At 44.5% G+C, this 17153-nt stretch overlaps 1 protein-coding gene across 8 annotated transcripts in view; it reads left to right on the top strand.

The window, feature by feature from the left end:
• fgfr3 (fibroblast growth factor receptor 3) overlaps positions 1-17153 on the top strand; it is a 65330-nt gene that overhangs the window by 33733 nt on the left and 14444 nt on the right. For all 8 annotated transcript variants that reach the window (XM_031873250.1, XM_031873249.1, XM_031873245.1 and 5 more), the window contains exons 5-7: positions 3950-4119; positions 13332-13455; positions 13634-13824. In XM_031873250.1, coding sequence (XP_031729110.1) covers positions 3950-4119; positions 13332-13455; positions 13634-13824 — 485 coding nt within the window. The remainder of the gene's footprint in view (positions 1-3949; positions 4120-13331; positions 13456-13633; positions 13825-17153) is intronic.

Here is a 17153-nt window from a genome sequence, read left to right as displayed (position 1 = left end):
TGTGTGTGTGTGTGTGTGTGTGTGTGTGTGTGTGTGTGTGTGTGTGTTTGTAAACCAAACAAACAGTCCCGTCGTGTATTTTTAGGCTCCCGGAGAGACCCCCCCCCCTCAGTTAACCTCCACAGCTGACGGGTGGACACGACTCTGTAGCTGCTGAGCTGATAGAAGATGTTACAATAAACCACTTTCCACTCCAGCGATTGTATATCCATGCAGGGGCTATCTCGAGACCCTGTCCCTGTGGGGTTTGAGGGGTATTTGCTCTGGTCCCTGACACTCAGGAACCCCCCCCCCCTTAAAAGATCCCTCTGCTGAGGAAATACCAGCCAGCCAATTAGACCCGGAATGGGATTCCTGAGCATTGCTGAGCGCGCAGACCGGAGGCTTTACTGTAAATCAAAAACACGCTTGAATCTGAATATGGACTGCTGTTTGTAAATTGGAGAAGGCTCCATGTTTCACTCTCTTACGTTGCAAAGTGACTGTATCAGCTTCCTTTAAATGCTAAGACCCAAATTAATCTATTTCATCGAAACATCACTTTATTTACACTCACGCATGAATCAAAGGAAATATAGGTGTATTTATCATTACATTAGTACAGTTTGCAGCATAAATGATTTCTCGTTTTAATAATTACTTTTAGTTTTGATTGTGGTTTTCTTTATCTTATTTCTCCCGTTGCTCTCCTCCTGAAGCTAAGCTGTTCCATGTTGTTTACTGTTAACTTTAAACACACAAACAAACAAAAAGTCAGGACATGCAAGCTCTGTTTCACAAACATAGCGTATAGTTTTTCATTATGACCAGAATAGCTGTGCTCTAACGATCCTCTGCTGCACAGGAAGTGATGGTGTTATAAGTAGAAGAAGAACAGCATGGTTACTGGTCACCATCTCTCAACAAGCACCGCTCACAGAAAGATGTATCGCTAGAAAATTCGAACTTGACACTGCACCGTTTGATTGACAGGTGATCTCGTGAAGAAACACAGCAGTTAGCACTTAGCAGCTAGAGGTCAGCGAATAAACAGATCTGTGTGTTTTTGGGACAAAAACCACGGAGACGTGCTGAATCCACACAGGCGTCTATTTTGGGTTGAAAACATCATCGTGGCTGGAGGCTCAGCAGCAGCAACAGAGGGAGGAGGACCACACATCAGGAGAGAGACTGTTTAATAACTCGGTGTGTGTTTTACCGTGTGTGTGTGTGTGTGTGTGGCTGATCGTGATGCCAAGAAAACAATGTGTTCAGACTCCTTGGAGGGTTGTCCCACGCTGCGCAGTGTCGCTCCAAAATACGCCGAGACAGACGAGAAGTAATGAAATCTAACAGATATTTCCCTTTTAAGGTGGAGGCTGTGTGTGTGTGTGTGTGTGTGTGTGTGTGTGTGTGTGTGTGTGTGTGTGTGTGTGTGTGTGTGTGTGTGTGTGTGTGTGTGGTTGCACGTGGCGAGCGTTTGCCTCGGCGAGCTGGGGAGTCTCTAACTCAAGCAGGGAGCAGCGTTTCAACTGCTCCATTGCAGTTTGTGAACACACACACACACACACACACACACCAAGTTCACAGTCCGCTCAATAGACTGAGTAACGCTCTGTTTGTTTGCTCTCTAAGAAGATTCGGCTTTCATCACTGAATCTCTCTCTCCTGGTCTGGTTGTAATTACTCCGCGATGCCGAAGCCAAAGTTTGATGGCAGGAGCCAAAAAAAAATAAAAAATCAGTCAGAAATATATCAGAACAGCCAAAAAGCCATATGATAAACAGACGCACTTGCCGACAGGTATTTTATTCCAACTCTCTGATTGACATCTTGGGAGACGGGTATCGATACTTAGCATGCTTATCGCTTCGGTTCCTAATCGATACTCTTATTCAACATTGCTTTATTATTCTTTTTCTTGAGCAGCCATAGAAAAAGGGTCTAAGTATTTATAATACATTGGCAGCCAAACAACTAGTTAAGCGATCAGCTTTCATTGATTAGCCTCATTCTTCTGATCAAACTCCTCATGGCATCGCTAACGTTCTCTGCAGGGGACGAACACTCGACCAACCGTAGAAAACTGAGCATCTCTGCAGGTTGATGTTCTGCTTGTTGGCCAGATGTTGATGTAAACTGCTGCTGTTACTTCCCTTACTCGTGAGGGTTATATTGCATTTGAGACAACAAGAGTTCTCAGAATTAGTCAACTGTAGCCACACTTTGGATCTTTTCAGAAAGAGGAGTTTTACACAGAGATCTCACTCCATAACTTCTAAAGAACCCATAACTCTGGATGTTATCACTATTCCTAATTTTGAACCGGTTCCCGTTTTTTCGTGAGGAGAATCCCTATTGACATCTCACCTGAGTCGTCCTGATGAGATAAGAACCCGCCCATGTGGGTTACTTTTGTTTGATAACAGACAGACACCCACACACACACACACACACACACCCACACACACACCCACACACACAAAAGCGCATATATTGAGATGCTAATTAGCTCCTCTCTCTCTCTCCTCCTGCATTTAGAAAGTAAAAGAGACATCTGATGACCGGTCAGCCACCTCCCCAGCTTTTGTCCCGGGAAACGCACACACACACACACACACACACACTCCTATAGAGAGAGTGGGTGAGCCGAGCCTCGGTGCTCTCACCCTCCACACCCACACAACGGGAACAATAGGCCTCTCTGACTCGCTACACTCTCTTTGTCCGCCGTCTTCTCAATACAACTCAATAAATCGCCCCGACAGGTTTTACAAACGCTCAGGATCGGATGATTCAAATGAACTCTTGCATTGTCGTCGAAGGGGGAGGAAGATGATGATACGCTTTGTTTGGTCCCGGTAACGCTTCACGCACCCGCTTTGAGTCCTCCGTCAAACTGTGTCTTTTTTCATCGTTTGCGCATCTTGAATTTTCTCTCAGGACAAGAGGGCGGGCTTGACAGTGGAGATACAATGGGTGCAGGTACTGTACGTTGTTTATCGGAGCGGAGAGGGAAGACCTCCAGTGAAACCTCACATCTGTTCTGGCGAGGCACATAACTCATCCAAGATGAGGACCAATTTGAAGACGGGGCAAGAGGAGCAAGTTGTACCGTCTGCTCCATCTTTTAGCTATTACTAAAACATGTTACGATGAATTCCTGGAGGGTCTTTCCCCCAAAAAATTCTATGATCTCAGATTATACCAGAAAATGGAAAACTCTGGTTTGATCAGTTCTCATCTGAAAGTGGTACGTCCTGGCAGAGTCACAAAAATGAGGACTTGAGACCTGAAATTAGTCTCAAACTTTGGCTTAGTGCTATCACAGAAGCCGTGACTTGATCCCGGCTACACAGCAAACCTCATTAACACTTTATTGACAGAAAACGACATAATCACGGTCGCACGAAGGCTCCGCAATCGGTCGCTGGACTCGGTTGTGCATCTCTGCTCCATCTGAGCTTTTCACTGATAGAAGCTCTTTAAACAAAGAGGGTCAATATCGTTTTTAGATGCTTTTGAAACAGGACGTCTTAAACATTTGAATAAATGTTTTGCTGCCAAATCAAATAGTTTACAAGATATTCAACCTTTTCTTCTTCATAATGCATTTAATACTTGACTTCTGTCTTTACAGGAAGACAGTAAAGTAGTCTATGAATATAAGATGAGTTTACAGTTCATTACAATTCATCCTTGGTGTAGCGGAGGTTGGTTTATGGCGTTTTGCCGGTTACACTCGTTGTCTTCTTGCTTCTTTAAAGTACATTTTGTTGGTACGCCCTCTGGTGTTTCGGAGACTCGCCTTGTGTCTCGAATGACTCGATACCTGAGAGTTATTTAAAATGGCTTCAAATGATAATTATCCGTTAAATGTTGTATAATAATAGCCTGCACAGTACAGTGTGTTCTGCTTTGGAGAAGTAGTTTGCCGTAACTGACGCCCTGTTTTGTGTTTTGCCAACAGAAGCTCCGTATTGGACGAGGCCCGACCGGATGGACAAGAAGCTCCTGGCCGTTCCAGCCGCCAACACCGTCAAGTTCCGCTGCGCCGCGTCCGGAAACCCGACGCCAACCATCCACTGGCTGAAGAACGGCAAAGAGTTCAAGGGAGAGCAGAGGATGGGAGGCATCAAGGTGAGAGGACTTCACTCCAAACATGTTCACACCTAAAGGGCACAGAGGAGCTGTGATTTAAGGATTCAAATCCTCACACCAGCTGCCAGCAGGAGGTGATGCTCCGCCCGCCTTGAGCTGCCATCAGAGTGCCTTTTAGCAAGGCATCTTAATCCCCCGCTAGTCCAGTGGAGCTGCTGTGTGTCCATCTGTAGATCAGTGTGAGTGACGCGATGCTCCCTGGTGTGAATTGCTATAACTGGAAGAGTGTGAAGCGAAGTGCTGAGAGACCGCTCATGCTCCGTGGATCTTCTCACAGTAAATAAAGGTCAGAAAACGCACCGCCCCAGCGGGACTCGAGCTGCTCTTAGCTCCCCCACCCCCGCTAAGCTCAACAAAATACATTCAGAGGGTCGAACTGCTGTGCTGAAAACAAGAGTGGAGCACAAATACATGCGTGCCTCGCGTGATAGCTCAATGTTGACAGTAATGCGGAGCAGCAAACAGCTGTTGTATTCTCTCTAAACACTGGGCTCTCATGTGGAATGGCACTGCTTAAAGTAACAGGGCTTGGTTTACTTTTGTGCTCCTTTAATGGCCCTGAGCTGTAGGATTAAAAGACAAACCCAGTGTGGTAAGAAGATCGGAATTCAAACAGCCCAAACCTGTGTTTTGGTTCAAAATAAACTCAAACTAAATGACATGAATTCTAAAATGATGCCCAGGGAGGTAAGCTCTTCCAGCCCTTGTTCTGTCCTTGTCTTGAGTCCTGATCAGACCGAGCGGTTTTTGCAGGTTGCTCAAGTGTCGCACTGAGTTGCCTCCTGCTGTTTCCTGCTCAGATCAGGATAACTACGGCTAGTGAAGTCTTATAGCTCCGGGGATCCTGCTGAGTTTTCATCTCGAGACGCATTGAGCGGAGAAACGTGAGGCGCTCTGTCCTGCAAAAAGCAGCTCGCGAAAGGCTTCACTCTCATTGAAAACAATTAGAAGAAGCCTGTCTGATCAGGGCCTGATTCTGCCTTACTCTCAGCCCTCACATTGTCTTAATAAAGTGATGCTGAGGGGAGACAATTTACCTGTTAAGATTTTACAGTCTTTAATCGTTTTCACACCGTTTTAGTGTAAACATTGGTTCCATTTACAATTTCAAAAATTGTCTTTTTCCTGTTGAATTGCTGTGTCAGGGAAAGCGGCCCGGCGAGGCACTTTGTTGCTATAAAACCGTAATAAAGACGGTAAGCAGAAAGAGGCCGGTAGAGGCCGAGGCAGTGAGAGACGCTCTCTCCCCGTTGGAGCTTTGGCATTTCAAGAGTTAAATGTAATGAGATCCTGCAGCTATTAACAGTTTACAGAGATCTCCAACATCTGCTCCCAGCAGACCAACAGCAGTTGTCTCCCTCCCTCTGTCCCCACTCTCTCACACACACACACACACACACACTCTCTCACACCACACACACACTCACACACCTGTCACCAGCCCTCAGGACACTCTGAGTGGCTCCCCGACAGCAACTTTTAGCACGTTAGGTACGCCAGATGATTTGCAGATGATAAAGTTTGCAGCTGCGCTGTTAGCAGCAACTTAATCTCAAACTGGATCACTTAGATATTTATTCCATCTTTTCCCCAAATCTCTCACTGCTCACCCTAATCCATAAGTGTCCTTTTTGTGTATACAATGACTCACCATTAAGGAGCAACATAGAGATGTTTTTGTGGTGACTGGTGCAGTATTAAGATAGTAATGTCAACGTAATCGTTATAAGGGTTGAACTGATTCCTCGAAGAAGATTGAGACATCCGTGTTGGTATCAGGAGAAGGAGAGCTAACGGAGCTAACGGAGCTAACTGCTAACGTTAAAGGATGTTGCATTGAGTTACATTGTGAAGCGTTCAAGCTCTATTAAATATAAATGATGATTGAGCAAAGGTAAATTATAACGTTATCGTGAGGCGTTCAAATGACATCTTGTAAAATGTAGTTTTGGTGAGAAACTTGAATAAATCCAGTTGTTTTAAGCCTTGAAAGCTAAGATGTAATATAAAGTGCAAATCAATGAGTAGTTCTGTCTTATTTTCTCTACTACCTCAAGAAAGAAACAAAATTCATATTTTGTATCCGATTAAATGATTAATCTGTAGAATACTCAATTACTAAAAAGCTGCAGCCTTAATCACTATAACATTTTTTTTTTTTATTTAACCAGGTAAAATCAATTGAGAACCAATTCTCATTTTCAATGATGACCTGGCCAAGAGGCAGTAGCACAGTCCACACAAGTTACACAAACAACACAGGTACAATACAGTATGACAAACAATGGAAAAATGACTAAAAACAACCTAGATAAAATAATAAACACTATACATCTCACTCTGCAGTGCTGATGCCTCAGTCCTGCAGCAGTAGCCATTTTGTTCGCTCCCTCGCTCTAAAGCGTGCACCTGTGGGATGCTACATGTGTAATTAGAGAGACGTAGCTGGCTGTCCATAGTAAGCCTTTACGGCGTACATGACGTCCCGTTGGCCTTGTACTGTGTTGTGTCAGTGTGAGCTGTGACACCAAGTTGTCACCAAGCCACCGAGACAAATTCCTGTACATTTTCCGCTCTGTATAGCTCAGCGGGTCGGGCTTGGCACCGTCTATTGCTGTGGCCACCCATGCTGTTGGCCCTGGTGGTGCTGTGAAGTCTGTAGGTGTCCGTGTGTTATTTGAGGTGCATGTTGGATTGATACTGTGACTGTTGGATGCACAGCGCTCTAAAGCAGAACAGGGCCAGTTGAACAAAATGAAAACATGTTTTAATGCTGCCCTTCTTCCAGACGCAGTTTCTCCAGCTTAACTTGTATTTGTTTGGGTTTTTAATCAGGTCAAAGGTTAAGTTCACCTGAATCACATTAAAAAAAAAAACACTCACTTTTTTCCCCCACTTAACTTATCTTGCCATGCAGAACTTAGCCCTTTAATTCCCTCTCAGTGAACTTGGCTTTATATAACCTGCAGACTCTATGCTGTAAAGCCACTTAACCCTACTCGACAGTGTTGTGTGGCTTCTTTTGCACACGATTCTGAAACGTTAAAGCCACACGTATCAGCAGCAAAGTCTCCAGAACAAATTCCTGCACAGTGATGGAGATGTAGGATCGGAGGTGGCAGTTATTGAGACGTTCCTTTCTGTGTTTGAGACGTTGTCACATGCCCCTCCCCTCCGTCCTGTCCCGGAGCCCTTTTAAAATCCAGTTAGCCATGTGGCCCTGTTGGCCTCGAGGGAGGTGAACGGAGAGGTCACCACTATAGAATCAGGGTGCTGGGTGACAGACAAGCCCGTGACATGGCCTGGCTTCAGAGGGGTCAGGGGTAACAGCTCCACCCGTCCTGATGTCAAATCCTCTGCTAACTCCACCTCCACCCTGCAGAACATTAGACAACTGTCCAGCATGGAACAATGGAAGCTTAATGTCCTTGGTGCTCAGTCATTTAACAAAGTATATTTTAAAAACTCATCAGTCTTTTTTATTTTTATTTTTAAACCAATTTTCTAGAAGATAATCCAGACATTTGCACATCACCACCGAAGATCAAATCACATTATCTCCAATTAGGTTGAGTGATGTGTCTAATACCATTACCATGTCACTTAATCACTAACATGGTTATCCTTCAGATCCTCGTCTCCGTCCAGTGTTTGTGCACTGCATTACCCACAAGTCACCTGTCAGTCAAGCACCATGAGAAGCGTTCGATTCTTTGTTGAATACTCCATTCTGATTGGTCAATTACAGGATTCTACAGTCTGTTCTTTTCTTTATAGCAGACAGCTGCTATGAATAACAGACTGTTGCAATGGACGCAGTTCTGATCTCTGTGTACAGCGAGGCTTTTGTTTTCAACAAAATCTTCTTTAGATCCATATTTTGCATCAATGAATTGATTTCTTTAGTGAGTATTGGTGCAGTGAGCTGTGTGACAGACAGCTATCCTCTACTTAAGTGTTTCTGTCTTTGTCCTTCAGTCTTGTGTGGCTAATGCTACACATGCTAACTACCTTCATGATATTGAACAATCACTGCTTTGTGGAAGCTGCAGGAAACATAAAAAGCCTCATTTGTTGTTCGCTAAATGGTTTTTAGTGTCGAACGGCAACACTGTGAAGAAAGTGTTAATGAAGAGCCTCAGAGAGAAGCACCACAAACAAACTGGCTTGAGCCAACAGACACGTGAACCACAGAATGCAGCAGTCTGTTGTCAGGACAGACTTTTCTTGCAGTGCATTCAGTCCGGCCGTGTCACCGCGCCTCACATCTGCCAGTGATGAGTTCATCATGCAGGACTGGGCAAGGGGGGGGGGGGGGGCACCCTGAGTCCTGACAGCCTGACAATGGCCTTCCAAAGACTCTATTCCTTCAACAGGGTCCTCAAGGTGAAGCCGTCTTCCTCTGACATCCGTATTGAAATGACGAGAACATTTTTGATTTGACAGCCGTGGTTAATTTCCACTGAATGAATCGTGACCGTGTCTGATTTTTTTTTTTTAAGGTTTGGACAGGTGATGGGATGATTCTGTCATCTGTCTCTTGGGCTGCGAGTAAGTGTGTGTGTGTGTGTGTGTGTGCGTGTGTGTGTGTGTGTGTGTGTGTGTGCGTGTGTGCATGTGTGGGTGTGCGTGTGTGTAAGTGACTTGCTGACTGATCCATGCTGATCAGGACAGTGGAGACCCCTCCACTCAGCACAGTTTGTCATTTACTCCAAGTGCCATCAGATCTGCACCAGTAAGAGGTGAAAGTTAGCGACCATTAGGCTCCATTACCGGCCTACAGAGATACCTCCTGACTTCACACTGGAGTGGTTGAAAGTGGCCTTTCAGAGGATGCACCGTGTTCTGCTTTGTTCCTTGAAGACATCCATTTTAAGAAGATTTCATCTTCCATAAAGGCCTGAAATGACTTTTCCTTTTGTAGATTATGAGGAAAATGTCTGACACACAGTCGTGGTTTCTTTGTGGATTTTATGTCGGTTCATTTGTGAAGGATATTTGGTCTTAGGGGTTTTTTCAATACACTGGTATTGACGATAACAGTGATATTTAAAAATGAAATGTTATTATTATTATTATATTGTGTTGATATAGTGTAAATAATCCAGCACGTCTTTAAACATTTGATATGTACCGTTACGGTTACAGACTCTCTCTCCGCCTCCCTATTGTGAGTGTAATAGATTACTCAGCGGTAATGTTTCCTATAAGTGTTGGTGTGTGTTTCCAGTGGAGAGTTTGATGGTCTGCATGCTTTTGCACATGCATGACTATTTCTAGTTTTGAAAGAAAGTAACACTTGATTCTGAAGATGTCAGTAGAATATCAGCAACATAAATCATATATTCAACAACTTGAGTACAAAAATGTCAATATTGGTAGTATAATTATCACTCTTATCAAGTCTTTCAGCCCCCTATAGTTGTATACTAGCGTCTTCTCGGTATATTCTAACCCATCTGCACGCTGGAGGTTGTTCAGACCTTCGGTTCTATCTTAGGAGCGCTTTGTGAGTCTATTGAAATGCAACACAGAGAACTAAACGGTACGTTTGTTGAAACTAAATGAAACGGTAAATAGGATGTGTGGTTCATTTGTAAAAAGGAAAATGAAATTCCAGCAGGGGCGACATGCCGGAGCTTTGTGCGCCTTCCCAGACGAACTGCGGCGCTCAGAGCCGCCTCCATTATGGAGGGGCAGGGCCTAAAGGTCACAGTTCACCTCCCTATTGAGCCATCAGATGGAGGTGGGGAGAGGTGGGCGTGTCGCCGGCCTATTGAGTCTGTGAAAGCCATAGCCAATGCTGTTGTACGCTGCCACATATGCTGGGAGGGATTGCATTGTGTTCATGCTGAACCGCGGCAGCACAAGCGAGACAAAAGTTGACAATGTAATTATTGTGTTTCATTTCGTGCAGGTCGCTCGGCGCTTAACTGATTTTTCAATCCCTGTTTTGACAGGTTTCCAAGGCAGCTCTTAAACGGGCTCCACACTGTTACTGTTTAAGACTTTAAGCACTTTACATCCTTGTTTTTCCAGTTCGGACTTTAACACAGACTGTGAGTCTCTGTGGGCCGCTTAGGAATCTCTACACTTTGCAAGATTATTTTTGGGCTCTTTTTAATTTGAGAGCTTCCGCGGTCATTCACCTTTCTCCCCTGTCGTTTTACACAACTACACCAAGGGGTCTCGAGAAAGACGGATTATCCTGTTTATTTGTTTTTTTCATTCTTCTTTTTACTTCCAATTGTACAGTCTTCTCCTCTATGTTGATGCGGTGGCATGTAGAGCCAAACTCACGCAGCCGACCCACAAACGTTGCCAGCGAGCCCTCAGGGCCGCTTCTATCTATTTCTGCTTTCTCTGTAGGCCAAATTAGACGGTAGCACAGATCCGGGCCACTGGTCTGCTCTGACAAAGTCGTAAATTCTGCTAACTGGCCCCGCCGGTTCCGACGGGTCTATTTTGCGAGGTGAAGACGGAGGGTTTGGACTATAAAGGGAGCAGAGCTTCCTGTGTTTTCTCAGACAACTGCCACACTGCAAGAAATGTTTGCATCTTTATGAACCATTTAAGCTGGCAGTCGAGTCACCAATTCTTGTTTTGATTAAAATAAGCAAAAGGCTCCGCCAATAGAGTGAGGTCACCTCACTGTCTTCCAAGGCAGACTCTGTAAGGCAAGAAAAATATCTTAAAACGAAGCCGATCCCTTTATTTGTCTCAAGATAATTCATGCACAAAATGCTGCAGTACAAATCCCAACCTCCACCTCTTTTCCTTTTCCTCCATGTAAAGACTTTATGTTGGTTTAATGTCTCCTTCAGATGCACACTTCTTGCAGTGTGAAGCTCCCCGTCCATTCCCAGGGCTTGGGCCCTAAAACCTTTAAAGCCTCCTATGACTCAAACATAAGCTCCTTAATAATTTAATTCTGTTTGGAATCTGGCATGATTGGAATGGATGGGATTATCACGTTTGGGGACTAATGCTGCAGGTTCAACAGGGGTTAGCCGATGTAACATGGTGATGAAAGCAAGTGGCAAGAAAGTAATTAAATGTGCCGAGGGAAAGAGTTAAAGTGGAAATGTCACTCACAGTTAATTATTACCACAATGTTTGTTGCGTTTGAAAATTGCCTTTCTCGAATAACTATTTAGCTGAATGCAGCCACTGGTCCCATACATGACCGTCATGGGATAGTGGTTAATCAATAATGTTATGACCTGCACTTACACTCAAGTGACTCAGTTAAAGTCAGTCACACAGCAATATGTAGTTGGCTAACATTAGCACTAATATTAGCCACCATAGCAGCACAAGTAAAGCTGTGACAGCAGAATGTAAACAGTTGGACAAGAAACAGTTTTATTGCTTATTAATTCAACTTTTCTTTTCTAAATGGAAAGTTGTGTTATTTACTCTTTCAAAAGATGCACGGTCTCGCTTTAAGATAAATAGAAGAAATTAGATTTATTATCACGTACAAGTGCTTGAGAAAAGTTCTTATTGTGAAGATTTCTAAATACCATGAACATGTAATAACAAATAGTGAAGTTATCAAATACTTGTAGCTCCATGACAAATGGACCTCTGATCTCAGTCTCTTTCTCTTTCTGTTGGTGGTCTTGGCTTCTAATGAGCATCGACTTCAGCTCGTATTTTACCACCTTCTAGCTTCCCTCCTCATGCGTCGCCTCCTTTTTCTTCCCCCAAACACCCCTCCTCCTCCTCCTCCTCCTCCTCTGTGCTCAGCGACCGCAGCAGAAGGCGTCACTCATCTGCTCATGAGAGCAGCCATTGACTCCAGTTTGACTCCCCGGCTCTGAGAGGGGTAGACGGGGTGGAGCCAGCCAGCCGCTCTCAAAAACCTCATGTGCCAGCGTTGAGCGGGCCGGCCTGCTCCACGTTACCATGCAACTGAAAAAAAGAAGAAAAAAGAAAAGCACACACAGGCATAATATTTACACTGTTACATTATTTTCCACATGCGCCTCCAAGAGAGAGAGGGAGAGAATGAGAGTATAACGCAGAGGGGGAAGAGGGAGGGAGTGATCCTCGACCTACAAACATAAAGGTTCTGTGACTGGCTGGCCTCCTACCTAAGACGCGTGGGGTTAAACGTTTGTGAAAACACGGAGCCCTCTCTGGGTCGGCACATTTTCCTACGCAGGTGATGCCGAGTGTTCCACCCTCAAAGGCCTCTTTGTTGACATCCCTCACTCCCCCGTCTTTTAGTGACTCTGACCTCTTTTCCGAGGAGTTCACTCAGAGCTCGTCTCGCAGCGGCGTCGGCGCTGCGTGTTTCCACTTAAGCCCGCGGAGGTCGTCCCTCTTGGCCCCCGTGGAGGCTCTGCCTGTCGGTGCGTGGCGGTTTCTCTGCTGCTCGCTCTGCCTCTTGAGCAGCTCCTGAATCTGTCAAGTTAGTATCTGTCTGCTGCTGCCATCCAGCCACACCTGGTTTGAATTACTACGCAACATTTACCCCTGCGACTCTCCGAGGGTGGATCGCTCTTGACTTATATGAGATGTTCTTTCAATCAATTAGTTGAAGTGATTGCTCATCATTTGGGGCTTTCTGTTTTTTTTACACAACTGTTTTGTTTAGCAACTTGTAAAGCAATCTTGCATCTTGAGAGTTGCTTAGTCTGTCCTGTCACTTTTAAAATCTGATCCAAAGTCTGCAGCGGACACATAATCAGACGAGAGCAGTCACGGTCCATCAAGATGTTCACACCATGTCCAAAAGATTGTTTTCTGCTCATCAACCAGCAAGCAGGTTAAAGCTGTATTACCATTTTTTAAATGTTTGTTTAAACAACTCGGTAAACCTGGCCGCTCTGTGATGTTTCATACCAGAAGGATATCAAAGGAGCGAGCGAGCGAGGAGGGTTTTTTCTCTGGACAGAGCGCTCGCTTGTTTGTGAGAGAGCCGTTGGTCTCCATTTCAGCTTGGGTTTGTGATTTAGTGTGCAGTGAAAGGATGATATTTTAAGTCCTGAGATATACGCATAAACTTGAGATGATAGTATATCACAAGTGGAAATATACAGCATAAGCACTCGTCTATCAGGCCTGATAAACATGACACCTACCTCCCCCTGAGATTTCTTGAAATAGGCTTCGTATCCTCACAGATTTAGATGTGTTGTAATGACATATCCTGACTGCTCTGTCCCCCCCCCTTACACCAGTTGAGACACCAGCAGTGGAGTCTGGTGATGGAGAGCGCCGTGCCGTCAGACCGGGGAAACTACACCTGCGTGGTGCAGAACAAGTACGGCGCCATCACCCACACCTACCAGCTGGATGTGTTAGGTAAACAACACCGCCTCTCACTGCTGCTTCTGTGTAAACAAGGACCACATTAACACGCACCAGAGGTTTGACTGAACCCACGAGAGTTGTTGGTGTGAAGTATATTATTTTTCTTCATGTCCTGCAGCATCATTCCCATGCATGACTTGTGCTAACGACTCGGTGCTTTCCCTCTCAGAGCGTTCCCCCCACCGGCCCATCCTCCAGGCGGGCCTGCCAGCCAATCAGACGGTGGTGCTGGGCAGCGACGTGGAGTTCCACTGTAAGGTCTACAGCGACGCCCAGCCGCACATCCAGTGGCTGAAGCACATCGAGGTCAACGGCAGCCGCTACGGCACCGACGGCGTTCCCTACGTCAACATCCTGAAGGTGGGTCTGCGGCCCACGTCTCTAACGAGTCCGGGTCTCGTGATTGATGTCTCCTAAATGTCTTGTTTAATGAGTTTGTACAGCAGGTGGGTCTGCGGGGGCCACAGGCTCTTTTCACTGCAGAGTGTAGTTGACGAGCTCGTTCCTCGAACGCTACGCCGTCATTATGGGAAAGGAAAGCCTCACCTGCACTTATACGGCAGCATCACTAACCTACTTATACCACATCAGGTGTATCTTCCTGTGTGTGCACCTGCACTGCTTCAGTTGTAATAGTCAATAATAATAAAAAAGAATAACTTAATTCATTTAGAGCACTTTTAATACTGAGCTGTAGTTCAAAGCGCTTTACAAGAAAATAGAAATAAAACTGCAACACATAAAAGACAATAAAATGAGATAATAAAAAGACAAAGGATGCTAAAATACATAAGTGTAATTAACAACAGAGATCATTGAGAATGCTAGAAATTAAAGATGTATTTAAAAATAAATAATAACTAAAATGACATTAATTATAGGTCAGAATCATCTGTTGTTCTTCACAGATCATGTGTCTCTTATAGCGTTTGGAAGGTATTCCATCATTTTGGAGCATAGTTTAAAAAAAACAGCTGTGCTGCCTTTTATTCTTGTGCATATAATTGTGTGTATTTAAAAAAAGAAACCCGTCTGTAGAAGATCTGAGAGCTCATGAAGGGCTATAAAACAACAGAGAGTCTGCAACGTAGGCCGATCCCAAACCATTACGAGCTTTAAAAAGAAGCATCAGAACCTTAAAGTCTATTCTAGCAGACACTGGTTAGACCAGGCGCTGTAGTTAAACCAGCCCGACACGCTCTCTCGTCCTTGTTTGGGTTGAAAGTCTGGCAGCACAGTTCTTAATCAGTTGACATTTTTCGGTTGACAGTTTCGGGAAGACGAGTAAAAAGAGCATTGCAATAATCGAATCTATTAGTAATAAAAGCTTGAGTGTGTTTTTTAGCATTTTTATAGGATCGGACAGGAGACGATGCGTTCTGGTTTATAAATCGTGTGTTGGACAATGATTGGCAACTGTGAAGGTGGATTAAATCCAATTAAATAGTAATTAAAGGTGGATTTCTGTTCCAGTTGTCTTGCGGTTTTGCTACAGCTATGCATTCTACAATGTTATAAGAATGTCTATAAACTGACAAGAGTTACAACAGCAAATGTGATATTATGAGCTATTCGTCCCGTCCACAGGCCAACACGCACATATCTCCCTGAACTTATTGAACTTATTGAATTATCCAACAAATAATAGACAGGAACAAATAGAGAGATCTGAAAAGGGGCGGACAAAGAAATGAAAATGGCAGAAGACAAAACCAACAATAATATATGAGACAGTAGCATCCTGAGAAAAGCATAAATCCGCCTTAAAGGTCATATTTTGGACATTTTGAAGCCATACCTGCTACACTGACAGTCCAACTTTGATTCATTGATGACGCATCTTCTTGCTGATTGGCTCGACGTGTTTACATCAAGTAACACACAAGACTGTCAACTTGCATCTCCAGGTATTAAATCATTACTGATGTTCTGATTCATGTTTTTGGTTCAAACTGTCCCGGTGTTTGTCTGAAATGCATAAAAAAGCATTTCTCAATCACAAGCGCTCCCTCGTGAAATAAAGGTTGAATAAACATAGAGGGGTAAGTCTTAAGAGTAACTCCTGGAGGTCTCATCATCTCCCCAGGCAGCGCTGGTGTTCAAGAATAGAAAGCAGAAAGCATTCCTCGCCGTGGAGGACAACACCCTAAACCCACTGGGAGGCGTGGTTTTTTTATATATATATATATTTGGGGTGAGGGAAAGGAAGACACCCATTGAAAAAACCAAGGAGGCCCTTTGCTTTCTTATTTAGCCTCTCCCTTTTTCTTTTTTTCCTGCCTCGAGAGAGAGCGAGGGAATAAAACAAACATCTGGTTTGGACTAAGTTAACTGCCGTGGTGGCGGCAACGCAGGGAGAGAGACGGGCTCTGTTGAACCGCCGCTGCCGTCAGATGTGCTGCGTCGCGTGGTTTGAGGAGGAGGTGGAGGAGGAGGAGGAGGAGAGAGGAAAGAGGGAAGAGGCACCCAAAAAAGCCATGGAAAAAATGAGTGGAGGAACACAAGGAAGGGCAAAGTCAGCAGGGAGCGAGAATGTGTGACCGAGTGGTGGGCAAAGATGGAGGGCGAGAGGCTTCAAGAATGAGTGGGAGGGGGTGAGAGAGAGAGGCAGGGAGACAAACGGAGGGAACGACAAAGAAATAAGAGAAGGGAGAGAGGGAAAATGAGAGAAGAAGAAGAGTGGCAGGAGACAGAAGAAAAGATAATCATTGCCGGCTTCATCTATTTCTTGAAGTGATGGATTTGATGCGTTCAGACTTAGTGTTACTTTATTCAGCGGTGAGTTGAAACATAATGATGTCATCGAGGCTCTCGCCTCCACAGCTGGCTGCATCAATGTTGGATTATTTCTGCAGCTGAAGCCTTAATTAATAACCTTGGTGAGCGCCTCACTGATGGGTCCTGTAACGAGCTTCATCATCTCTTTTATATGGTTTATCAGGTAGAACATAGATTGTATTCACACAAATGTAAAGATTGAGGGTAAACTGACGGTCTGATGATAATCTGTGCCCCACGTTGTAAGAGAGGGAAGAAACATGAGAGGAACCATCACAGCTTAAAGGAATAGTCTGACATATCTTTATTCACTCTCCTGCCAAGAGGTAGATGATAAGATTGATTAGTCAATATGAAGCCTGTGTGCTTAGCTTAGCTTAGCATAAAGACTGGAGACAGGGAAACAGCTAGCCTGGCTTTGTCTAAAGTAACAAAATCTGCTATTAATGTTGAACTACTCTTTTAAAATTGGTTCATTCAAATCATATTTTATGATTTATTAAACTGCCAGAAACAGCCATTAAAGGGTTTCTTCTTTGTTTATTACAGTGATCTAAAAAGTCCCTTTGATATCTCCCTCTGTTTAACCTTCTGCGTGCTGCAGCTGTCACATAATGTAACGACCTTTGATTCCAGCGGTTGGAAGCGTCACAGAAATGTTTCTAGATCCGATCGCCGTCTTTTACGGAAAAGTGTCTAAAATAAACGAGACCCACGTGTAAGATTTCCAGCACATTTAAGTAACGAGGTGCATGTCTAATATAGAGTGAGAGAAAGAGAAAAGGAGGGAGAGACGGGGAGAAGGGGGGGGGGGGGGGGGGCCCAGACCGCGGCTCCACGCTCTATTTTCGACTACCACATAATTGAAACAGTGTTTACTGAGATCTGTGTGTCTCTCTCTCTCTCTCTCT

The sequence above is a fragment of the Anarrhichthys ocellatus genome, unplaced genomic scaffold (genome assembly GCF_004355925.1).
Source record: "Anarrhichthys ocellatus isolate YVR2014 unplaced genomic scaffold, GSC_Weel_1.0 scaffold69, whole genome shotgun sequence".
Classification (NCBI taxonomy): domain Eukaryota; kingdom Metazoa; phylum Chordata; class Actinopteri; order Perciformes; family Anarhichadidae; genus Anarrhichthys; species Anarrhichthys ocellatus.
This window is presented reverse-complemented; position numbering and strand designations above follow the sequence as displayed.